Source organism: Phyllostomus discolor, chromosome 12 (genome assembly GCF_004126475.2).
Source record: "Phyllostomus discolor isolate MPI-MPIP mPhyDis1 chromosome 12, mPhyDis1.pri.v3, whole genome shotgun sequence".
Taxonomy (NCBI): Eukaryota; Metazoa; Chordata; class Mammalia; order Chiroptera; family Phyllostomidae; genus Phyllostomus; species Phyllostomus discolor.
Window position 1 is genome coordinate 46,029,159 of NC_040914.2, and position 23,845 is coordinate 46,053,003.

General features: G+C 63.5%; 4 protein-coding genes across 9 annotated transcripts; 2 read left to right on the plus strand and 2 right to left on the minus strand.

Annotated features, from left to right (window-relative positions):
- Positions 1 to 68: 68 nt before the first annotated feature.
- On the plus strand, positions 69 to 3,728 carry SPATA2L (spermatogenesis associated 2 like). Of its 3 annotated transcripts, none has more exons than XM_036013308.1 (3): positions 69 to 196; positions 959 to 1,262; positions 2,390 to 3,728. In XM_036013308.1, the coding sequence occupies exons 2-3, from the start codon at positions 960 to 962 to the stop codon at positions 3,353 to 3,355; spliced, it is 1,269 nt and encodes a 422-aa protein (XP_035869201.1). In that variant the 5' UTR covers positions 69 to 196; position 959; the 3' UTR covers positions 3,356 to 3,728. The 3 variants fall into 3 exon arrangements, with proteins under 3 accessions (XP_035869201.1, XP_035869200.1, XP_028359880.2); XM_036013307.1 differs by lacking the exon at positions 69 to 196 and adding an exon at positions 626 to 713; XM_028504079.2 differs by lacking the exon at positions 69 to 196 and having other exon boundaries at positions 726 to 1,262.
- Positions 3,729 to 4,151: 423 nt separating this feature from the next.
- On the minus strand, positions 4,152 to 16,536 carry CDK10 (cyclin dependent kinase 10). 4 transcript variants are annotated; one of them, XM_036013311.1, is made up of 13 exons: positions 16,404 to 16,536; positions 8,950 to 9,022; positions 8,323 to 8,394; positions 7,642 to 7,744; positions 7,455 to 7,536; positions 7,286 to 7,353; positions 6,666 to 6,718; positions 6,453 to 6,522; positions 5,986 to 6,045; positions 5,585 to 5,708; positions 5,374 to 5,513; positions 5,028 to 5,080; positions 4,152 to 4,725 (listed from the first exon to the last, which is right to left on the minus strand). In XM_036013311.1, exons 3-13 carry the CDS (start codon positions 8,339 to 8,341, stop codon positions 4,628 to 4,630), a joined length of 870 nt encoding a protein of 289 aa, XP_035869204.1. In that variant the 5' UTR covers positions 8,342 to 8,394; positions 8,950 to 9,022; positions 16,404 to 16,536; the 3' UTR covers positions 4,152 to 4,627. The 4 variants fall into 4 exon arrangements, with proteins under 4 accessions (XP_035869204.1, XP_028359881.1, XP_028359882.1 ...); XM_028504080.2 differs by lacking the exon at positions 16,404 to 16,536 and adding an exon at positions 10,619 to 10,838; XM_028504081.2 differs by lacking the exon at positions 16,404 to 16,536 and adding an exon at positions 10,657 to 10,820.
- SPATA33 (spermatogenesis associated 33) lies at positions 13,114 to 17,015 on the minus strand. Its single transcript, XM_028504074.2, has 3 exons — positions 16,852 to 17,015; positions 16,404 to 16,571; positions 13,114 to 13,360 (listed from the first exon to the last, which is right to left on the minus strand). Exons 1-3 carry the CDS (start codon positions 16,886 to 16,888, stop codon positions 13,143 to 13,145), a joined length of 423 nt encoding a protein of 140 aa, XP_028359875.1. The 5' UTR covers positions 16,889 to 17,015; the 3' UTR covers positions 13,114 to 13,142.
- Positions 17,016 to 17,028: 13 nt separating this feature from the next.
- CHMP1A (charged multivesicular body protein 1A) lies at positions 17,029 to 23,578 on the plus strand. The gene is made up of 7 exons (XM_028504065.2): positions 17,029 to 17,165; positions 18,447 to 18,466; positions 19,950 to 20,027; positions 21,034 to 21,180; positions 21,394 to 21,522; positions 21,813 to 22,000; positions 22,196 to 23,578. Exons 1-7 carry the CDS (start codon positions 17,159 to 17,161, stop codon positions 22,215 to 22,217), a joined length of 591 nt encoding a protein of 196 aa, XP_028359866.1. The 5' UTR covers positions 17,029 to 17,158; the 3' UTR covers positions 22,218 to 23,578.
- The last annotated feature ends 267 nt before the right edge of the window (positions 23,579 to 23,845 follow it).

A 23,845-nucleotide genomic window follows, 5' to 3' on the forward strand; every position in this document is an offset into this window, starting at 1 on the left:
GCCTGAGGTGAGGTGCTTCCTCCAGCAGACGGCTCTTGGTGACGGAGCTGGGTCTGAGCCCAGCAGGCCAGCTTTCGAAGCCGGTGGGCACCTCGGGCCGCTGTCCCGCAGGGTCCTGTGTGGGCTGCGGTCCCCTGCCCGCCAGCGCTTCAGGAAAGGACAGGGCTGCGCCCGCCCACTCAACTCACCCTGCCAGGTAAGGCGGAGGGTCCCCCGGCCGCCAGAGGGGAGCCCTGCCCTACGTCTGGCTCCCAGCCCGGCGGGTTCAAGGGGAGCTTCTTTGCGCCCCTGCTTCCCCCGCCGGCCGAGCACTCCTGAGGGCCCGGCCGGAGACAGCGGGGCGCGGCCATCTGAGCTCCGGGCCTCCTTGGCGGACGTGCCGCTGGGAGACACCGTCCATTTACGGAGCCCCTGCTCTGTCCGCGGTCTCCAACGAAAAATTGGCCCCGAAAGGCCACGGCGCCGGGAGAGGAGCGAGGCGGAGCCAGGTGGAAGTTCCCCAAACCGGCTCCGCCCCACGGGGGAGGGACAGACCACGCCCCTGGACACGCCCCTCTCAGCTGTGTTAGCTGAGGGGGCGGTGCCTGACTCAAGCCCCACCCCTAGCGTCACGGCCAAGGCCGAGGGGCGGAGCCGGCTCCCGGCGGAAGCGCCCTGCTGGGGACAGGCCGGAGCTGAGCAGCGCGGGCTAGGGGACCGTTGGGGACCAACAGGTAGTGGGGTCGCCCACGGGGCTCGCGGCAACATCTGGTGGCGAGGGGTGCTCTGCTCGGGAGCGGGGACTCAGCTGGCGGGGCGGGGCGCGGCGCATCTCCAGGAAGGGGGTTGCTGTAGGTACCGGGTGGCTTAGGTGGCGGGGTCGCGGGTCCGGAGCCTGGCCTGGAATGCCGGGTGTGGTCTCGGGGCACCCGGCGGGTGGGAGGGGGCTCTGGTTCCTAAAACCCTACCCCACCGCCAGGATGGGCAGCCGCTCGCTGTCGGAAGACTACCGCCTGTGCCTGGAGCGCGAGCTGCGGCGCGGGCGCGCGGGCGTGTGCGGGGACCCGTCGCTGCGTGCGGTGCTCTGGCAGATCCTAGTGGAAGACTTCGACCTGCACGGGGCGCTGCAGGACGACGCGCTAGCGCTGCTCACCGACGGCCTGTGGGGCCGCGCCGACCTGGCCCCCGCGCTGCGCGGCCTGGCCCGCGCCTTCGAGCTGCTGGAGCTGGCCGCCGTGCATCTGTACTTGCTGCCCTGGAGGAAGGAGTTCACCACCATCAAGGTGGGTGCCCGGCCGAGGGGGCTTCCTTGGGCAGGCATCGGGGCTGGGGGATTTCAGGTGCCCTCTGCTCAGCGGTTCAGGGCTCACAGCGCCCTGAGGGCACCCTGCCCCAGAAAGCTTCCATCACTGCCCTCCCACAAGTGTCTCTGCGGCCCCAGTTGTCATAAAGAGTCCTAGGACAGGTGCACGGGAGGGACTTGAGGACCCATGGTCACTCTAACCGTCCTGGGTGTGGGCTGATCCCGTTTATGGAGAACGAAGCCAGGTCGGTGCACCCTAGTGAAGCAGGCAGGGTTGCGGGGCCAGACTGGGTCATGGACCTCTTTCACCCCTCGGCCCAGGTACAGAGGGTGTGAACTGGCCTCATTGGTGAGCTGCCACCAGGAGGGGCCAGGCCCCTTGCTTAATTTAGATGAGTGGGAAGGTGATGATGTCACTGGGCATGTGGGTGGAATGCCTCTGCCAGTCGCCATGGCAGCAGCAGCAGCCTCTTTGGGGTGGTAAGCCCTGGAGCCCACTGCTCAGGGAGGACACCAGCCCGTCTGAGGTCATAGGGCTCTCATTCATCTCTTCTGAGGGCAAGGGGTAGTGTGGGGGGCTCACGGCGCTCCTGGGCTTTGGTGTTGGGCCAACCTGGGTGAGTCTGGTTCTGTCTCCTCCTGGCTGTGTGGCTTTCGGCAAGCTCCCTGATTTCCCCAAAGCCACTTCCCAAATGGACAGAACAGCCCAGTTAAAGGTCCGCTCATTGTGAGGGGCAGGCAGAGCCCTGGGTCCGGAGCCTGCACACAGCCGAGCCTTGCAGAGCTGACAGGGAGGCGGTCAGCAGCTGTGGGCGGAGGGGCGCTCACCGGGTCCCATCCTGACGAAGTCTTCTAGCTGCTCCCCATCTGTAGCCCAGAAAGCCCTCACCCCCCTGTAGCCGAAAGGCAGTGAGTTCTCAGTGTGGGGCTCTTTCGAGGAATGTGCTTGTTTCTTAAACTGCGGTGACAGGGGCGGCCTCAGTTGATGAGTCCCCGGCCAGGGGTGGCCCTTCTGTCAGCAGAGCCAAGCTCTGGCCACCTGGCACCAGGCGCCAGCTGAGGGAGGGGGGTGGCCCGGGGCTGCCTCTGACCGGCCCTTCCTTGCAGACCTTCTCGGGGGGCTACGTGCACGTGCTGAAGGGCGCACTGTCAGAAGACCTCCTCGTCCAGAGCTTCCAGAAGATGGGCTACGTGCCCGGGGACAACCACTGCCTCATGGTGACGACCCCGCCACCCGCCTGCCAGCTGGTGCAGGTGGCCCTGGGCTGCTTCGCCCTGCGGCTGGAGTGTGAGATCCTGGGAGAGGTGCTGGCGCAGCTGGGCACCAGCGTGCTGCCCGCCGAGGTGCTGCTGCAGGCGCGGCGGGCCAGTGTGGATGTGAGCTCCTGTGTGGCGTGGCTGCAGCAGAGGCTGGCCCGGGAAGAAGAGCCGCCCCCACTGCCGCCCCGGGGCTCCCCGGCTAGGTTCCGGGCCCAGCTGGACCTGTACCGGGACCTGCAGGAGGACGAGAGCTCAGAGGAGGCCAGCCTGTATGGAGAGCCCTCTCCGGGCCCAAGCTCACCCTCCCCAGAGGCCGCCTACCGGCCTCTGACCTGGGAGCAGAGTGCCCGGCTGTGGGGCGCTGGCGGGGAGGCCTGGGAGCCCCTGGAGGAGGCTGCAGTGCCACAGCGGGCCAGTAGCCCACCCCTCGGGGCCTTGGAGGAGGAAGAGCAGGAGCCAGAGGCCTTCCTCCTGTCCCTGCATCGAGAGCAGCTGAGTCAGCCCAGGCACCGGGCCGTCCCCCAGGGCCCTGGGAGTCCCAGGAGCCCCGGGCGGGCTGGCCCCCAGCATGCACACGGGCCGGTCCCCGAGTCCCCGGGCTATCAGGTGCACAGCTGCTTGGCCCCTGGCGTCCTGCCCGCCCTCTGCTGCCACACGTGCCGCCAGCTGCACACCACCCACTGCGCGGCCCTGCCCACCTGCCGCCGGGGCCACGAGCTGCACACGTTGCTGGGCGACACGCAGCAGCGCCTGTGGCTGCAGCGGGCAGAGGTGGACACCCTGCTGTACGACAGCCCTGGGGCCCGGCCATAGGCCCGCCCAGCCAGGCCCCTGGCCCAGGGCTTTCTGAGTGTTTCCATGGCATGGTGCTTCGCTGGCTCTTGTTCCTCATCAGGCCTGGGCCACTGCTGCCCTGGGCACGAGGAGAGTCCTGGGCACGGCAGGGGGTGGAGAGCCCAGGCCCACAGGTAGGAGGTCAGCTCTTGCTTCCAGGGAAAGCCCTTGCCCTCCCCCACTCCCCTCACCACCCAGACCTAGACTCCAATGTGCTGGGTGGAGCAGTCTGGCCCGGCTGCCTACATCAAGGCTCCTGGGCCTGTCTCCATGAAGGGCCCCTCCCCGTGCAGAGCAGGGGCTGGCAGTCAGCCTGCAGCTCCTGGCCTGCTCCCTGCAGGTTGTGACCTGGGACATGCTGCCTCCTCCCAGTGCCCCAGGGGACCTGGAGGTGACACGGGGCCTGAGCTCTGAGGACTCTGCAAGGTGCATGGCTGACCGGCCCAGGCTCAGCTGTGGGGGGAAAGCTGGCCCCGCAGGCAGAGAAGGGGCGGGACCTCCTGCCAGGGCAGAGGCACCAGGAGCCTGGGGCTGTGAGGCCATTTGGGGCACCAGCACCCAGCTTCCCCTGAAGCTCACCCAGGCCCCCCAATCAGCACGTGGCTGGGCTCCAAGGCCAAGGAAAGCAGGGGCAGCCCTTCCCCAGGTTCCAGGAACCACTTACCCACTGGACTGGTGGGTGGCCGGCCTGGCATCTGCGCCCACCCCCTCCTTCCCAGCTCCCCCGCTCCCAGGACAGAGCCTCAAGTACAATAAAGGACACGGGACCCACCTACATCTGTCAGGAGAGCTTTTATCTCTGAGTTCCTGCCGCTCCAACTGTGCGGCTCCCTCTCGGGGCTCAGCCCCCAGCCCAGGGCCTTGCCCAGACCTTGGTCACTGGGTCCCACCAGTCCTGCCTGGGGGTCACCGCAGCTTCTCCCTGCTCTGGGGAGACCATGGTGACCAAGAGAGGGCACAGCATCCCTGAGAGGTTGCATGTCCTAAGCCTGCAACGCCCTCTGTGATGAGCCCAGTAGGTGCTTCGGAGCTTCTACAAGCTAAGGGCACAGCACTGGGCTAGACCCGGTGAGGCCACCAGATGGCGCCAGCCAGCCCAGGGTGCACCATGGCTTCACCCCTGGTGCTGGGGCCGTGGTGGGTGGGGACAGCAGGAACCCACGTGGCCGGCTGAAGCGGCTGGTGAGTCCAGCAGACAGTCAAGCTGGGTCTCAAGAGCCTGTTGGCCTGGCCGGCAGGGGCCTCCAGCAGTCAGGGCCTGCAGCGCTTGCTCTGGCTCTCAGAGGTGGCTGGGGTGGCCCGCTTGTTGCGGTGGTGAGGGAAGGTGGGCATGAGCTCCGGCTCACAGGCTGCGGAGAGGGGGCCGTCAGCACCGGGCAGGGGGTCTGAGCCCCACCCTATGTTCACGAGAGGCCCCAGGGCCACCCAGCACCCCTCTGCTCCAGTGCTGAGATCCGCAGACGGTGTCTGTGGCCAGTGCCCAGATGCCACCTGCTCAGGGTCAGTGCCCCACCTAGACAGGTCTGAGCTAGGGGCCCGCCTCCCATCCCGGGCTGGCGGCTGGAGGAGTTCCTGAGGCTGTCCTAACACCCTCCAGAAAGTCACTAGCCCACAACTCTGCGGGCTGAGCCTGAGGGCCTTGGGGACTCACGCAGGGGCTTCTCCTTGAAGTAGGAGCTCTCCAGGCAGTCCCCGGCCGTCGCCCTGTAGGACAGTCTGCAGTCAGTGCAGCCCTGGGCCCTGTGTGGGCCTGTCGCCCTCACAGCCGGCCCAACAGGGCGGCCCTGGTTCCTGCTTCCCCACAACAACAGAAGGGCAGGTGGGAAGGGAGGGCCGGGCCCAGGCTCCGAGGAGACCCTCGGGACGGGCTGTGCCCTGAGTGTGCAGAGGCCACCAGACTTAGGCACATGTCAGGGAGGGGCCAGCTCAGCCCCTGTTCTGAGAGACCCTCTTCGGGGGGCTTGGGTGGAAGGCGCCCCGCCCCTGCAGGGCCGCACCTTTTCTTGGGGTCGTACATGAAGAGCAGGTTCAGCAGGCGCAGGCCGGCCTCTGAGAGCCAAGGGAACTTGTGCTTCAGGTTGTTGTAGGGCTGCTTCCTCAGGCTGTACTGGCTGGCCAGCGGCAGCTCAGAGAAGCCCTGCGGGACACGGGGGCTGGAGCTTTGGGCGGGCCGGGTTGGCCGGGCGGGGGTGGGGGCTGGGCACTCACCGGCCAGATGTTCTCACTGGGCGTCCCCAGCAGCTGCACAATCAGGTCCACCTGGTGGATCTCAGACGTGCCGGGGAGGAGGGGCTTGTGGGCTAGCAGCTCGGCCAGGACACAGCCTAGGGCCCTGTGGGACAGAGCAGGACCCCCTCGCACACCTGCCAGCGCCCTCCCACGTGGCCCACTGAGAGGTCAGAGGACAGGCCGAGCTCCAGCAGATGTTACAATGAGGTGGCCGCACAATGCGGTCCTGCAGGCCCTCTGTTCTGAGGACCACGGTGCCACGGCCCACGTGTGCTGTGCCCTCGCTTCCTTCGGGGACGCGGGGTCCCAGGAGCTGGGGCACAGACGCCAGCCCACTCTGCCCCCACAAGACCTGCCCTCCTGCCCCTGCCCGGCCTCACCACATGTCAATGCTGGTGGTCTGCGTGCAGGATCCCAGCAGCAGCTCAGGGGCTCGGTACCTGCAAACAGAAGCACCCACCTCACGCCTGGCCCTTCCTGGGTCTCCATGGGGCACAGCGGTCTGCGAGGCCCTCCCACCAGCCTCGCCCCTCCCGTGCAGCTCTGCCCAGGAGACCAGCACTGTGGGGACCACCGTCACTGCAGGCTCCTGGGGGCACCACAGACAGCTCTGGGCCCAGGGCAGGGCCCGTGGTCCTCCCGTGCCATTGCCGGGGCTGCAGGACACACGGCAGGAGGCACCTGGCGCCAGCGCCTCCCTCCCCCTCCCCCCTCTTCAGGCAGGGTGGGGACCACCTCCGACGCCCAAGACGGCTCAGCCAGGCCGGGCACCCTGCTGCTGGGGGGCTGCCCCAGATCCCGCCTCAGCCACTGCCCCCCAGCGGCATGCTGGCCCCAAGGGACTCACCACAGAGTGACCACCTTGGGCGTCATTGGCTTCACGGGGATGCCATAGGCCCGGGCCAGGCCAAAGTCCGCTGTGACAGGCCGAGAAACGGGAGGGAGGTGTGTCACCCAGCGAGGGAGCCATGCTGAGCCTTTAGGGTGCATGGAAGGACAGTTCTGCCCCCCCAAGGTGGCCTGCACGAGACACTGCCTCGGGGCCAGCCCCCACGCCCACCTGTCTTCACGCAGCCCTTATCCGTCATGAGCAAGTTGGAAACCTTCAGGTCCCTGTGACAGAAAGGGGTGTGAGAGTCCCCAGGAACAGGCTCCACGGGCAGCCTGCTCATCGCCGTCCCAGCGACCCTCACAGCGCTGTCCCACACGGCCCCTCCCACGGAGACTTTTTAAACACGAGCGGGCAGCGCAGGCATGTGGCAGCAGGGCCACCCTCGCACTCTGCACCTTTCGGGGGAAGTGCAGGGCCCGGCCTGGGCCCAGGCCCCCCAGGGCAGCATGGACAGCCGCCCAGCACAGGGACCGCTGGCCGTACAGCCCGGCTCTGGACTCCAACGTCCCGCCCCCCGCCCCCCAAGCCTGGCCTCTCCGGTGTCGGCTACAGGACCAGGAGGTGGTTCTCGGGGCCTTGGAGGCACTCACACCACCCGCTCCCCAAAGGGGGGGCCGAGCACCAGGAGCCCCCACCGCGCTGAGCTGTGTCTGCTCCTGCTCCCGTCCTGGACCCTGGGCCGTGATGCACGGGAACCAGCGGTCAGTACTGGTGGCCACACTTCCCCACGTTAGGAACCAGCACCGACGCCGGAGGCCCCGCCTATCCCCAGAGCCCCAGAGCCCCACCTGTGGATGATGAAGTTCCGGTGTAGGTAGTGGAGGCCCCGGAGCACCTGCAGCACAATGCACTTGACCTGTGCAGAGGGCCGGACACTCAGGACGAGCCCCGTTTGGCACAAATGTGCTGGACAAGGGCCTGTGAAGGCCACCCCTGGGTGCCCCCCACCCTGTGCACCTGGGCCTCGGAGAAGGGTGTCGGCATGTTCTCCAGAAGGCTGGCCAGGTCCTGCTCACAGTAGCCCATCACCAGGAAGATGCTGGCAGAACAAAGGGGAAGACACCTGCCACCTCGCCCTCCTCCCCGGGGCGGGGGGGGGGGGGCGCTGGGTGGTGGGCTCTGCAGGGCCTCGCAGACTGTTCACCTCTCCAGGTGGTTTCCTACCACCACCTCCTTCAGCTCCACGATGTTCGGGTGGCGAAGGCGGAGGAGCAGCGTGATCTCTCGAAGGCTGCTGATGGGGACCCCTGCAACCAGACGCGCCTCAGTGAGCCTGCCCCGACCGATAGGACCCCTGCACCCAGCCCCTCAGCGAGCCCCGTGCCACACCCTCGTCGGCCTGCACTGACCTCGCCCTACCACCGTCGGGGCTCAGCTTCCAGCTCGGGGGTATTCGAGGCCATGCCAACAAGCACCTCGAACCCTTACTTCCTTTGTCAAATGCTAGGCACGGACCACTGTGCAGGGCAGGTCTGTGGTGAGCAGGGCAGGGCCCAGCCGCCCAGGCAGCCAGGGAGGGGCGGGGGTGGTGGGCACACAGGGGCTGCCTGCCAGGCCTTGGGCAGGGAAGGCCCCATGTGGGCTGAGAGCTGGGGCAGAAGCTTAGGGAGACAGAGGACAGGGACTGCAGCCTACAGGGCGGGGGCGGCGTGATGAGCCAGAGCCCCAGAGATTGGCTCCCGTAACCACCACCACACGGACACTCTTGGGGGCTGCCAGGTGCTCTCAGTGCTGAGGGCCCAGTGCTAAAGGGGCCCCAGGCACCCTGCACCTTTCTGCCCTTCCACTCTGCACCGGAAGGGGCCAGGCACCCCACCCTACTCACCATCCTTCTCCTTGTCCATCCGCACTTTCTTCAGGGCGACGATCTCATCCGTCTGCGTGTCCCGGGCCCGATCTGGGGCAGAAACTGAACTGTGACGGAGTCCAGCCCACCCCCAACCACATGCCCTCGTGCCACACGGAGGCCTCCCTGACACCCAGGGCTTCCCTTCCTCCTCTCCCGGGACGGCTGGGTGCCCAGTGCCACTCAGTCTTCCCTCTGGGCAAGCGGACATCCCTGGCCCCACTGGACACAGGCTGCCTGGTTGTGAGACACTCCGTTTAGGATTCCTCTTAGAGTGAGCGTGCAGACCACTGCTTGGTGATCTGTTGTGATTATGACCTAACACCAAATCAGGTACTTTACCCAGAAAAGACAACCTCATTTTGCACAAAGACAACTCCCTGAAGCGTTGTGCTGGTTTGTGAGGCTTCACAACGCTTAGCAGCAGGATGCACCTCCGTGTCGCAGCGGCTGCAGGGCTGGCTGCCATAGTGAGGGAGCCATCTGCAGTGTGCGGTCATTCAGACAGACAGTCGCCTGTGCCGGTGGCTGCCCTGGCTCCTCCAGCCCTAGCGCTGCCACTGCGGGACTTTCCCGAGCCCCTGGCCTCCCATCTCGGCCACTCACACACGATGCCGTAGGTCCCTTCCCCGATGCGGTTCAGCTTCTCAAACTCCTTCACGCTCCGGCACCGTCCCAGCTGAAAGAGAGAGGTGCTGGCAGTGCAAGGGGGTGGCATCACCTTCGGACGGCCGAAGGTGATGTTTCACACTTTGTTGGTACTACCTACGTCCCAGTCACCAGACAGCAAGGTGCCTACACACACTTGGGCTTTTCAGATGAGGAAAAAGGGACGGTGACACTGGACCAGACACTTGGAACATAACACCACAGACGGCCCAACTGCTCCCTTCCAATTCCATGGTCCAGCACAGGCTGCCTAACTTGGCAGCGGCTGGCTGTGGTTCAAGTGAAAAGCTCACTTCCTCAGCTGCGTTGCCAGCCACATGCAACGGGCTCAACAGCCCCACACGGCTCAGGGTGACCACACAGATGGTGCAGAAAACAGGACGGTCCACCGCCACGGAAGTCCCCGAGCACACTGGTCTAAATGATGCTCTGCAGGTGGAAAAAGCTTCGAGATCCTCATGAAGCATCTGCCAAGCAGAGTGGCTCTGCCAAACAGAACCCTGTGCGGCAGCCAGGGCTTCCTCCCTGCAGCTATGGAACACTGCTCAGCTCAGGGGCAGGCAGCCACACAGTTGGCGGCTGTTCCCCAGCCTCCCTCGTAGCAGGTATGGCCGTATGACTAAATTCTGGCCCACGAGGGACAACCTGGGTGCTTGGCCCACCCTGTGGAAAACAGCTTCCGGGAGGGAGGAATGAAGCTCTGCACTCTGCCACTTGATTCTGGGTCCCTCTGCACCAGCGTACACCTTGCACACGGACACACCTTCACGATGTGCGGAGTGAGCCCTTTGCCTATGAGCAGCACACCTGGAAGGTTCCAATTCTGACGGCACCCCTCTTCTCGCACCAGTCCTCGCCCTCCAGGTCGTTCCTTTCCTGGGGAACCAGGCGGCCTGGGCTGAGGACCCGGCCATGATCTCCACCTTCCGTTCCCACCTGACTCCCTTCCTCACTCTCTTCCCCGTGACTTTGCTCCTGCCACTCGCTCAATCTGGCCTCCTCATTTCTCTGTTCAAATCCTACCCCTTTCCCAATTTCTTCTTGGCCCCCAGTGAACACCATTCTCTCTCTGAAATGCCGGTACTTTTGTCCTGAAACACCTGCTTTTGTGCACGTTGCACTGTCCTGGTCGGGGTGTGTCTAACTGCCCTCCGAGCACAGGGCCCCCAGCACCGCGCCAGGGACGGGACCGGCACCGGGGCAGTTCTGAGTGAGGTGCGGCCGGCCAGCGGGTGCTGGCAGGATGCGGGCATCGGGCCGATTTCTTCCCAGCCCGGGGGAGGCCACGCCTCCAAGGCTTCCCAGGGGTCAACCCTCCTCCGACTCAAAGGGGTCCCGGGTGCAATACTAAATACGAAGAGGCGCTGAAGCCCAGAGCCTGCTCTTAACCAAAGGGCCCGCGGCTGCAGAGCTGGCCCGCCCCTCCCCGCCCCGCCCCGCGGGTGGCCGCCGGCTTCCCCGCATGCCGCGAAGGACTCTGGGCCTGTCGTTCCCGCCCAAGCCGGAAACCTCGGCGCTGTAGCGCGACAATGAGGGCCCGGAGCGTTTCAGCCCCGCCCTGCCGCCGGCGAGGGTGGGTCCATCCCGAGCGACCCCCAGACCGCACCCTGTGTTCTGGAGGCACCGTGAAGAAGCCTTCCTTACGGATACACTTCAGACGGATCTGCTCCGTCTCCGGCTCTGGGTCGCCCATGCTGAGCGCGATACCCGCTTCCCGGGTGCGCAGGAGCAGACCGCTGCTCGGCGCACGCGCGTCCCTACTTCCGGGGGCGTTTCGGCATCTGCAATGGTTACCAAGGGAACCGGAGACCTCAGAGGACTCAGCTCCCTGGACGCGCTAGGACTTCAGTCTTAAACCGGACACTGGACCCCGCAGGGGCGCTGAGTGACGGCCGCCGGAGGAGGACGGGCAGCCGCAGGGCTCGCGGGACCCGGGGGCTCCACCCTCGGCGGCGAGAGGTGAGCTTCCGAGCCCCAGCGCCGGAGCGCGACTGGTCCCCGGAGGCAGGGCTTGGGTAGCGGCCGCGGGCAGGCGGGAGGCCGGTGGGGCGGACGGCGTGGGAGCTGCGCGGGCCGAGGGGCCGGCCGAGCGGAGGGCGCGGCCGCGCTGCCAGTTTTAAATTAATGTGAATGTAAGTCCCGACGTTGCTTAACTATGAAGTTAATCAAGTTAATGCGTCAAAATCCGTTGTTTCCGTTTAAGTTAATAAATCATTCTAGCTTTATAAAGTCTTTTACTTTTTAGTACTATATTAGTTCCAGGTGTGTAGCACGGTGGTTAGATGTTTATATGTTATTTAGGAAGTGACGCCCAGATATGCCCAATACCTACCTGGCTCCCTCCATAGTCATTGCAGTATTGACTATATTCCATGTTGTACATCCGCCCCGTGACTGCTCTGGAACTGCCCATCTGTACCTTTTTTTTTTTTTAACAGGGAGCATTTTGTTTACTTTGATTCAAATCCAAACATAAGTATTTGTATGACATTTGGGTCTACCAAAGGGAAGAGCTTTCTGACCATATCCTTAATCCTCCAGAGACTGTTTTATAAAAATATGGGATGAAATCCAGGTGTTTCTATCCCCTAACACCCACACGGGAACCCATACCCTGGGGTGGGTGTCGTTCTGGCTGGCGATCCATTGCGCTCAGCTCTGGAGTCTTCTCCGGTCCCACAGGTATGTCTGATGTTGTCCCTCCTCCCTGACTTCTCACCAGGTGACAGCCAAGCCCCGCAGCAACTGCCTGTCCTTGCCCTCTTGAGTTCATCCCAGGGAGGGCCCATCTGCACCGCCAGGTCCCCTGGCCCTTCCTCTGGCAGCCTCAGCCCGCCTGTTCACAAGCTGCTTACCGAGGTGAGCACACCAGCATCGTGGTCAGGACGGTTTTGAGATTGAGACGCTCTGGGCAGGGCTGGGCGGGCAGTCTAGAGGTCCAATAACAGAAGCGTACAGCCTGCTAGGAGCTTCGTGGGGCAGGGAAGGCCTGTGGACCCTATGGGGTCAGACCCACATTTTTATGGGCTGGATTTCTCTGAATGCATAGCTGTAGCAGAAGCCTAAGTAAATACATTGAACAAACGCAGTGATACTGTCTGGCTGGTGTGGCTCAGTGGATTGAGCTCTGGCCTGTGAACTGAAAAGTCACCAATTCGACTTCCAGTCAGGGCACATGCCTGGGTTGTGAGCCAGATTTCCCCAGTAGGAGGCGCTCGAGAGGCAACTGCACACTGATGTTTCTCTCTTTTTCTCTCTCCCTTTCCCTCTCTCTAGAAATAAAATCTTTTAAGAAATATATAGATACTGATGATGTGTTAGTAAACAATGTCAATATGAGACTTCTTGTTTCTCAGGTTATACTGAAACGAATTGATTGGAAGTCAATTGCACTATTTAATACTAATGGAACATAATCCTCATAGGCAGAAATAGGAACCGTGTGTACAGTTTGCTTCCATTCTGCAAACTAAGAGCTAACACAGTGTCACCAGACTACACGTGAGCCCAGCCAGGACGGGGCATTCTCTCCAGCTGCACCTGAGCACTGCTGGCTATGGGGCACAGCTTGGGGGTCCCCTGGATGGGTGCCATTGTTCACACCCAGAAAGACGAGCAGTGTCAGCTCCACTCTCCTCTTCCTGGGGCAGTGGTGACAAGGCTGCTTCCAAAGTTCCGCGTGCACATCGGCCCCAACTCCTGTTCCACATTCTCATTCTGGACTCTCAATACCCTGGGCCAGGTCACAGCTGGGCTAGGAGCCTTTGGGCCTTGAAGTTCAGGGCTCAGAGCCCCACCTTCTTTCCAAGTGTGGGGACACCGCATTCCCCACGACTGCCAGGACTCACCGCACACCCCTCAGAATGTGTGAGGGCTCCAATGGCCCCCAGGAGTCAGGGCGAGATGCCTCCTGTTCTCATCACGCCTCTGCACAGGCTGCCATGCCAGCAGGAGGCGGATTCCTTCACTTATTTCAGAGTCACTCTGGCCCTCAGCCAAGCTGCCAGCATGGAGGACCTGAGTCTCCTGCAGGGGCCCCTGCAGCTTCCTGCCGGGCGGGGTGGCCCTCCCGCCATCTCGGCTGAGACTCAGAGCACAGTGAACGGGGGACAGCTACCCCTGGTGGCCGTTTATTGTTTGGTTTGTGAGGTGTAGGCATCAATGGTGCTGGGGTTCCTGTGCCGGGCGTAGGGGCCCCATTCCACCGGCTCCCGAATGGTCTTCTGCTCCTCGTTCCTGCTGGAGCTGGAGTGGTAGCTGACGGTAGTCTTGCTTGAGGCTCTGCTGATGACGATATGTGGAAGGACAGCTCTCTTCTCGTTCAGCCTGACCTTTGCCTCAGTTTTCTCTAGAAGGAAGGAAACACCCAGTACTTAGTAAGCCTGAGAAAGTAGACGGTGTCTGGCCTAGGGCCACAGCACAGGGAAATGTGGATTCAGAAAAAAGAAACAGGCAAGGTTGAAGGCTGTCAAAGTAGCACACGACATCCCGAAGCTTAAACTGAACACCCTCTTTCTCGGACGAAAGCAGGAGACTTCTGCCACCCACCTCGGTGACACGGCGCTGCACAAGGTGCAGGTGACAGGCCTCAGAAAGGCAGGCGTGCACCAGAGGTGAAGGCTCAGGTGCAGTTTCCAGAGGAGCCCGAATCTGGCAAAAGCTCTCAGTGTGGAACCTGGTCAGAGTGCTGCAGCAATGGACATTTCTGACGTTGGTCACATTTAAATTGTTAAGGCCACAAGGAATGTGTAGAACTTGTGAAGTTCACTATGTTGAATATTACAACACACAACAGTGGGAGGCCTTTCGCTGCCGCCACCCCAGGGGCTTCCAGCTTGCGGCACGCCCCTTCAGGCCTCTGCACGTCTGTGCAGGGCGACAGTCAACAGACTCCCCTCACTGCACATCTGCAGCAAAATGGTTTTGTGGTGCGCTCTGCTCCCCACCTCACCCCCTGCGGGACCAGAGGTGGCCCGTTGTTAGCCAGAGTGATGACAGTGAACAGTGATCCACGACAAGCTTCTGAAGTTGTACAGAGGAGGGAACTGAGGCACGGGAAGTTTATGTCGCCTGCCCAAGGCTGGGGCAGAGGGAGATGTGGGCATCAGGTCCAGAGCCCTTGCACCTTGACGCTGACCGATCTTCAAGCTTTCTAACCACTGCCGAATGACCACGGCCTGCCCTAGGCGCTGAGAGTGTCCTTCCTTCTTATCATTAAGTCAAAAACTGGGAGTAAAACATAGAAAACTGTACTTGATCAATAATTAAAATAAAATTTTTTAAAAAGCCAAAAACTTTCATCGTGTTCTGCATAATTTAAATTGGGGAGTTAAAATTTTTACATTGATTTATGTAATATTTTATATGTATATCAGAACCATGTAAAAGGATAGGAAAGTTCCATTTAAAATAGCATGTGCCCTGGCTGGTGTAGCTCAGTGGATTGAGCGCGGGCTGGGAACCAAAGTGTCTCAGGTTCGATTCCCAGCCAGGGTACATGCCTGGGTTGCAGGCCATAACCCCCAGCAACCGCACATTGATGTCTCTGTCTCTCCGCCCCCTTCCCTCCCTAAAAATAAATAAAATCTTTAAAAATAAAAAAATAAAATAAAATAGCATGTGGAGTACAGCTGCCTGTGGACTGGTCCCCCCTTTGCAGACGTTCCCTGGTGCACGTGCACACAGCCGGGTGCATCAGGCACACGGTTCAGTGGGTTTTAGTGAACTTTCACAGGTGGGCAACTGTCGATCCAGTTTGAAGGCCTTGTTTCTATTTGCGGCCAGCCCCCATTCTTACCCTTGGCCCGGGCTCCCCTCTCCATACATGTGCCTTTTCTGGACATTTCACATAAATGGAGAATAACATATGTGGTCTTTACATGTGGCTCATGTGGCTCCTTTCACTCAGTGTCAGGCTTTGGAGACTGCCTCGTGGCACCACGTGTCCAGCGGCTTGTCCCCGCGGCTGCTGAGATGCTCCGTCACAAGGAGAAACCACGCTCTTCACCTCTCTTGAAACTCCAGCCTCACTCTTGCCCTCTGACCTTCCCCCCACATCTGTCTTCTCTGCACCCCTCTGAAATGATGGTGTGAGGGATGCTGTTGGCGCCTTTCCAACAGGCAGCCCCCTGCCCACACCTTCCTTTGGAGTTTGCAGGTGAGCCCATTCCGGAGGTGTTAGGCAGGTGAGGCCTGCCGGGAGAGGTTCCTCTCACTGACAGGAAGCAAGGAGATGCTTCTTGTGAACTGGACACGGTCCTGTCATCCTGTCTGTGCTCCACACCTGGAGCTGCCCAGTGTCCGGGGACCGCGGGTCCCAGGAGTGGCAGTGCAGTGGCACAGGCGGTCCTGCCGCTCGTCTGCCGTGCTGCAAGTCAGCTGCCAGGAGTGCCTGCATCCGACCCTTCCTTTCCTCGGGAGACCTCAAACCCCTCAGCAGTGAAGGCACATCCGATCGGCCTCTGGTTGGCTTTTGCAACTTGCAGCCGAAAGCCTGACTTGACAGACAGGGAGCGTTCTCCAAACCTCCTCCCGCAGCCTCGGGCCCTTCCTGCGATCTCCCACCCTGTGCTGGGATTTGAAGTCCAGGCCTCACTCCCCAGCCCCACACCCTCATTTCAAACTGCTTGCAGCCCTTCATGACCCCACAGATGGTTCGGTCTGAACCTCTCTCCCCTCCAGGCTGACAACAGTCCTCCTGGCCCAGCAGTGACTCAACCTCGTGGTCCCTGCCACCACCCTTCTGGCTCCATGTCCCCACATCGCATCCTACAGCAGGTCCCACTGGTCCACCTCCTGGATCCTGTGTGATTCCAGCTGCTACTCCCTCAGCAGCTCCTCCCCAGTAGCAGCAGCGGGCCTGTGACATGTGACAGGCCTCCTCTCTGCCCCTTCATTCTGGAGACAGATTTTTCCAGGGTGTGAACTCCATCACATGTCCCCTCTTCTAATTTCCACACCCCACGGATGGAACTGATAGACTTCATCCTCTGGCTGCCTCTGTGGTCTCATCCCCCACCCACATGGAAAGGTCTGGCCACCCTAGCCTGTGACGACGTGAATAAATTTGCCAAACCGTGGCAGCCCTGTGTCCCACCAAGGTCTGCTCCCTCTGCGTCCCACCTCACACAGCACGTCCATCCTCTGGGACAACAGCGGCATGCTCGGTGTCTACACTAACCCCCCTTGCCTCTCTGCTGTGCATGTGTCACTTGGCAACTTCCTCAGCCTTTACCAAACCTGTGTTTCCACTAGAGTTCCGGATCTCCCCCTCCCATGGAAAGGTCCTACACCCTTCCACCGTCACCCCTGTGGCCAGGATCCCTCACTTCGGCTCCTGTTGACTCCATTCCCAAACTCCCTGAAGCTGCAGGGCTCTGGGTAGGTCCTACCTTTGACTTCGGGTGGCAGGCAGTGCTGCTTGGCTGCCGCCTTCTTCTGAGAGTGACCCTCTGCAGGCGCAGTGTCTAGTGGCTTCTTAGAGTCCTGGGACTGCCTGTTCATCGACCTTTCCTTAGGCCTTGGGCCTGAATAGGTGTACTCCTTGTTTTGCTTCTCACCTGGAATATACGGATAATTAATTCGAACTATGATTCACTGAATCTAGGGCAATGGATCCACTATTCCTCAGTTGCCTGCTTTGGTTCAGAAGGAAACAGGCAGCTTGAAAGACTTGGGTCACTCCATCTGCCCAAACTGGACGTTTCCATGTAAGAAAAGGGCTCCCGAGGCGTGGTCTTGAAGAAAGGGCGCGCGCGTAGCAGGGGCGGGGCGCCCGGCACCCCAAGCCCTCGCGGGTGCCGGCCGCTTCAGGGCGACCGCGGGCCGGCGGCCCTTTACCTTTCCCGCGTTTGTGTTTGCTTCTGCCCAGTCCCATAGGTGAGCCCGCCGCCCCGCTGGCACAGCCCGGCACTTCCACCTGGCGGGCGTGACTCACAGACACCGCCACCTGGCGGCGCCACGGGGTCACCACGGCAACCCGCGGGCGGGATCGGCCGCGGTCCTCTCGCGAGAGGGGCCGGGCGCCGGAAGTGGGGAGCGACCCGGAAGTTCCCACCCGGCAGAGCTGGTCGGCTGGGCTATTCGACGCCCCCCGAGCAGATCCAGTCCCACCGCCTCTGCGAGGGCTCCCGCTGCCGGACTGGCCATGGACGGTGAGAGCCGCCGCCCTTGGAGGCGCGGGCGGGCGCCCCGGGCCTCGACCTGCGGCTTCCGATCCCCGGCCCCCAGCTCGCCGATACCCGGTCCCCCTCAGCCGCCGGCTGCCCCTCCAACCCCCCAACGCCGGTACCGTCGACGGATACCGCCCTATGGGGCCCCGGGCATGTCAGATCAGAGGGAACTGCGAAGAGAAATAGCCAAGCTGAGGCCGGCAGCACCCTGCCCGCCCGGCCTGCCTCTCGAGAGTCCCCGGGGTGGGACCTGCTCTCCGGCACTAGGGAGACAGGGGGTGGGGGGGTGGGGCTGCCCGCGTTTGCTGGCGCGATAAGGAAGTTTTGAAAAATCACTTTGCGACACGCGAAAACCCACGCAGCTATGTCAGCGTCGTGAAGGAAATCTGTGCAAATGGCCTCGGAAGGCATCCCTCCACCCCCCACCACACACCGATGTTGGTGTTTGCGCCACAGATCACCCAGCTCTCCAGGGCGCCTAGACTGCCCGCGTCGCTTTGGGGCGAGATTTTGCCGTAGCAACGTTTGGCTCTTCGGCCGCCTGGCTCCTGTGTCGGGCGCGCTGTGGGTTCTAGAGTCTGCGCCCAAGGCCTTGACTAGGCCCGCCCTGAGGGCCACCACCCTGGGCTCCGCGGATAGCGCTCAGCACCCCAGGCTGGGGAGAGGGCTTCAAGCCACCCCCCTGAGCCAGGGTGGCGAGCCCTCCTAGGAGTGGGGCCAGGTGAGAAAGTGTTCAGCTGCACTCGAATCTCCGTGGCTCTTGGGTTTGGGTGAGTGAGCAGCAAGCCCAGCACCAAGGGGCTCATCCTGGCTGGATGGCTCTGCCCTTTGATGGCGCCAGGGCCGTCGTCCTGCTGTTTCCACCCACATACTTTGGGGGAGAAGGAGTGTGTAAGAAATGCACCGTCAAGCGGGGAGAGGATTCTGAGGGAGCTTTGCAAAGGTGCCTGAGTCACCGTAGTACCACCTTAAGTTTTTGCTGTGGGCCACCTGCTGCTCCGTGTCCTCCCATCTGCACGCTGACCCTGGAGGTCAGCTGGTGCCATCTGGGTGTTGCCGGTAAGGGCACGGAGGTTCAGGGCCCTGCGTGGCCCAGGCCCTGTGGCCAGCGAGGCGGCAGAGCGGTGTGGCGGTCCATCAGCACCGTCCACGCCTGTGCTCTCTTCCCACTCCTTGTGGTGCGAGGGCCTCAGGTCTCATGTGCTCGTTAGAAGTACCGTTTCCCGTGTCTCTTAAAACTCTCAACACCCCCTCTCTTTGCAGACACGCTGTTCCAGTTGAAGGTACGTACTGGGTGGCCACGTGCCCCCACCCCATCCTGCTGGCGAATAAACTCGGACACCCAGAGGGACAGGTCATCTGCCGGGCGACCGCTGCACAGTGTTTGGCCCGAGCGGTAACGAAGGGGACCACTGAGCTGCTCGGTGGCACGGCGACTCTCTCCTGGTCTCGGGCCGAGGGGCCGAGCGGCCGTGTCGTCTCTGAAGGCGCCCTGGGGTCCTCTGCAGGCCCAGCGGAGGGCCATGTAGGCATCTGAGTGGGGCCCCTGCCTGGGTGGTGGTCAAGGCTCTTGCAGCTCCAGGGTAGCTTCTGCCCCGGCTCCCCTGAGTGCCCACACGGGGAGCGTCGCTGGTGGACATTGAACCGCTGGGCGGCAGGGATGCACTGGGTGCCCTGGCTCTGCCCTGCACCGGAGGGTAGGGGCGGGGGAGGCGCAGGTGCTGTGCTTGTGAGCACCTTTGGGGGAGACGCCATGTTAGGGGGGTCAGGGCCAGGCGCCCAGAGCAGGAAAACCTGTTTTTTTCCTTATAGAGCCCAGGAGTGGGAGGGGGACAGACTAGAGACCCTTTCCCTGTGACAGACAGTCCCAAGTGCCAACGGCATGGGGGCCTAGGGCTGTGGGGTGGCTGGCGGCCCTCGCAGGAGGGTGGGTGTTGCGGGCTAATGGGACACGACTGACTGGTCGGTGTTTGGGGCTGTGGGCCCTGGGGGCTTGGGCCTTCCGCCAGGCTCCCCTGCCAGCATCCTGGTCAGGAGAGGCCTGTCTGGGGGCTGCTGGGGCCACTCTGACCAGGGCTGGGTGGGGCCCCCCAGGAGGCAGGAGGTGGCCGGGTTGTGTGAGGGCGTGCCCCAGGGCCCCTGCTGCTGCCAGTGGCAGGAGGGCCCAGGACACCTGGCCCCGGGGCAGCCTTTGTTCGGAGGTGGTGGGAGGGTGAGGACTCTGTGAAGGAGGAGCAAGGCCAGGGGTGGGCTGTGGTGGTCTGGGGGCCAGCGGGAGGATGCGGAGGGACGGGGCTCGGAGGCAGGCAGACTGTGAGAGTCTGCAGGTGGCGAGGGGGTGGGGCGGATGGGGGTTCGGAGCATACTGGGGCAGGGGTGGGTGTGCAGGAGCAGGGTGAGGTGCCCCCTGAAGGGCCCCGTGTGGGTGGGTAGCCCAGTCCAGCGGAGAAGCGAGGACACGGGTCTGGGGACACAGGCAGAGCCAGGAGAGGAAGTGTCCTCCAGCCCTGCACGGCGACAGCTCTGCAACGCCCACCGCCTGCCAGCAGAGTTCCCTGTGGCCGCTGTGCCGGGCTGCGTGGGCTGGACGGGTTTGAGGAGGGGCCGAGGGGCCGTAGTGTCAGACGCTGAGGGCTGAGCGCCCGTGGCAGGAGACTGCTGCCAAGGGAGGGGCTGGCCGGCACCCTTCGAGAGGCCCTGTGTCCTGGAGGCCTGGCAGGCTGGGGGCGGCTGTACCGGTCTGACCCGGCGCCCGCCTCTACTCAGTTCACAGCGAAGCAGCTGGAGAAGCTGGCCAAGAAGGCAGAGAAGGACTCAAAGGCCGAGCAGGCCAAGGTGAAGAAGGTGAGACGGCCGCCGCCACTGCCCTTGCTCCTGGTGTCTGCGTGACCTTTCCAGCCTAGCGGTTGGCCTTAGGGAGAGGGGACGAGGTGGGGGGACGTCCGTGTGGGAGAGGGACGCCTCGTACATGCCCCCGGCCGGGACCGAACCTGCAGCACGACCCAGGCACGTGCCCCGAGTGGGAATCAATGCTGCGACCTTTTGGTTCACGGCTGACAGGCAGCCCGCTGAGCCGCGCCAGCCAGGACCCCTGGCGTCTTTATGGGGGGTGTCACTTCCACCCGGGAAGGACAGACCTGCCCAAGGCCTGCAGTGGCTCTGTGCCGCCGGCCCACAGGGCGTCCAGAGCAAAGAGATCAGACGTCTGTGCTTTTCCTTTGGCGGTCGATGCTCTCTGTTAATTCCTGGTGTGCTGAACGGGACCTTCCCACAGGTGGTGCAGGCAGTGGGCTTCTGGAGGTCCTCCCGGACCCCAGCCCCTCAGCCCTCTCCTGGTGAAGCTGTGTCTCAGGCTGAGGGGGGCGACTCCTCCACGGGTTGGGGCAGGGTGGGAGGCTCCTGGGGCCCCGTGTCGGGGAAAGCAGGACAAGAGGCTGGAGGGGTCCGTGCCCTCGGGAAGAGGGGGCCTCTGTGGGACCTGGCGACTTCTGGCTCGAACGATGGCTCCCGGGCAGGACGGTGGCCAGAGAGCCCGCTGGGGGCCTGAGCCCGTCCAGTCGGCCGCGCCCACTCAGGTGGTGGCATGAGGGGCCTGGGAGGAAGCTGGGGAGACCGAGTCGCTGGGGGCGTGGAGGGGCAGGGGCGCGTGGCCCTGCGTCCGGGCGTCCCCGCTGCGGCCGGTCCGGAGGCCCTGCCCTGGGCCCCCGACGCCTGAGCGGGCGTGGGGCCTGGGCGTGTGTGTGTTCGTGACGCACTCGGCCCCGTGAAGGGCTGTGAAGGGAGCACACCAGCAGACACCCCCAGGAGAGGCCAGGCCCCTGAGCCAGGCTGGCGCCACCCCGAATTTCAGGCCCTGCAGCAGAAGAACGTGGAATGCGCCCGCGTGTATGCGGAGAACGCCATTCGCAAGAAGAACGAAGGTGTGAACTGGCTGCGCATGGCGTCTCGCGTGGACGCCGTGGCCTCCAAGGTGCAGACGGCTGTGACCATGAAGGGGGTGAGTGTTTGGCCGAGGCGGGCCCCAGGGGCTGGCTGGGAGGCGCTCCCCCGGGCCCAGCGGGTGTTGGCCGAGGGAGCGTGCCGCCCGGGAGCCGCGGCGTCTGGGACTCCGGTCTCCTCGTGTCCACTGTTTGATTGGCGGCTCAGAGGGCCTGTCCCTGGTGGAGACATCCCTTCCTGCAGTCCCATTGCCTCCTCCCTCCTGTGCCAGGTGACCAAGAACATGGCGCAGGTGACCAAAGCCCTGGACCGAGCCCTCAGCAGCATGGACTTGCAGAAGGTGTCCGCGGTGATGGACAGGTTCGAGCAGCAGGTGCAGAACCTGGACGTGCACACCTCGGTAGGTCAGCTGTGTGCCAGCGAGCGGGCAGCGCATCAGTGGCAGCGCAGGTGGCTGCCCTGCATTGTCCCCTCCCCGGTGCTAGCGGGTGTCCTCTGTGCTGAGCCTCTGAGGGGGCAGGGGTGGCTGGGAACGCTCCCTGCATGACAGGCAGCTGTGCTCGGCCCCCAGAGGCTGGAGAGAGCCGAGAGAGGGGCTGGAGCAGGGGAGCAGACGGGGACCGGTGGGCCTACTGAAGCCCCCGTGGGGGCTCCTTGGCTTGTGCCTGACCGCCCGGAACCTGACCCTAGGTGATGGAGGACTCCATGAGCTCGGCCACCACGCTGACCACGCCACAGGAGCAGGTGGACAGCCTCATCGTGCAGATCGCAGAGGAGAACGGCCTGGAAGTCCTGGACCAACTCAGCCAGCTGCCCGAGGGCGCCTCGGCCGTGGGCGAGAGCTCCGTGCGCAGCCAGGAGGACCAGCTGTCACGCAGGTGGGTGGGGCCCGGGCCCGAGGCTGTGAGTGAGGGGAGGTGGCTCTGTGCCCAGGCTCCTGAGTTTGCATGAAGGCCCTGCTGCATCCAGGCCATCTGAGCACCGCTCCCACGGAGCCGTGACGAGGGGCCTTGGCTGCCTGTGGGTGCTCCCAGACTCTGCCCTTCCCCACGGGCTCTGCTGTTGTTTTCCAGGTTGGCCGCCCTGAGGAACTAGGGGACCGCAGGGTGCTGCCTGGGCAGTGTCCCCCGAGTCCTGCCTCCGCCTCGGGGCTGCCCCTGCGGCGGTGCCGGTCCTCCCTGCTCTCAGCATCTCTTGCCTGCCCAGCCTCGGACCTCTTGTCTTCTGAGGCTGGTGGTGGGTGAGTTTGCACACTCTTCTGACTTTGTGGGTGATTTCTGTGACTCTTGGCCAAGCAGCTGGTGGCTCCGCAGGCTCCCTCCTGTACCCGACTCTGCGAGGGTGTCGTGTGACAGCACCTGTGCCGCTGGCTGTCTGCCAGTGGGGTGCAGGGTCCCCTGTTGCCGGGCGGTACCTGGAGCCCTCCCAGCAGCAGGCAGGGGCTCCCCTACCTACCCCTGGACAGACAGGGCCCGGGCCCCAGGACACGTGGAGGGTGCCCTCAGGGGCCACCCAGCAAACACACCCCAGTCTGCCTTTGCAGAAGTCCCGGAGGTGGGGCCAGTGCTCCTGCCCGCTGGCCGAACCCTCGGCGCCGGGCCCCAGGTGCAGGCGTGCTCACCCCGGGGGCCGTTCCCACCCCCTCCGCTGCCTCTGGCGGGCCCCTGGGCGTGCGCTGACCCCTGCGGCCCAGGCCCCCCTGGCCTAGGAGCAGCCACATGTGGTCACAGCTCCTGGCAGCGGACTGCAGTGCCTCCCCCACCCGACAGCCCCTCCTGCCTTGTGCTCACACCTTTGACCTCGGAAGCCAGAGTGGCTGTCGGAGCCCCGAGGGCCCAGTCGGCTGTGGCCACCGCGCGGGCAGGACGGAGCAGCACACGCGTCCCGATGGCCTGCCTGGGCGGCACCCTCTGTCCTTCACGTTCCTGATGTTTACTTCGTTTTCTCGAAGCTGTTTGGATTTGTTTTGAGGTTTTCTTTTAGTTTTGGGGGTTTCTCTTTTTTTGCCAAAACAGAGGAGTGGGCAGAAGATGGGGAGCACGGTGCTGCCCGACCTGCCCTTCCCGAGGGCCGGCTGTCACAAGAGCCGTCCTCGCACTGGGGGCTCTTGGGAATGGACACACTGGAGCACTACGTCTGGGCTTGCGCGTGTGTTTCCTCCTGGACTGGGAGCCCGTGGGTGGCCTGCACAGTGGGTGGCACGGGGGCAGACGTGGCGGGCCGTGGAGCGAGACTCGAGCGAGGGTGGGGCTCTGTCTGGCTTTTCTCCTGACACAGGGACCTCGCCTCACTCCCTGGCCGTGGCTCCCCGGTGCACCCACGTGCTGGGGTGTCGGAGAAGGTCCTGGGAGTCCTGGACCCCGTGGGGGGAGGGGCTGTGGCCCGTGTGAGGGCCAAGGGCGTCTGCGCCCTGTTCCTGAAACACTGCTGCAAGTAAACAAGGTGATTGCTGAGAAGTGGCTCCAGGTTTGCTTTTGTGGCCTTGGGGTGGGGGAGCCCTGGCCTGGGACTCTGTGCGGGCACTGCGGTGACACCTGGGGGACGGCAGCTGGGCCCGGGACTGCAGGCGCTCAGGCGCTGCCTGGACAGACAGATGCTGGGGTTTTTACCTTCAAATAATTCTCAGCTTCTGCTTGGGCGGAGCAGCGTCCCCCACATCCAGCTCCTGGTCAGTGCACGTGACAGGCGAGAGCAGGGAGTCCTGCCGCAGGACTGACCGCCGT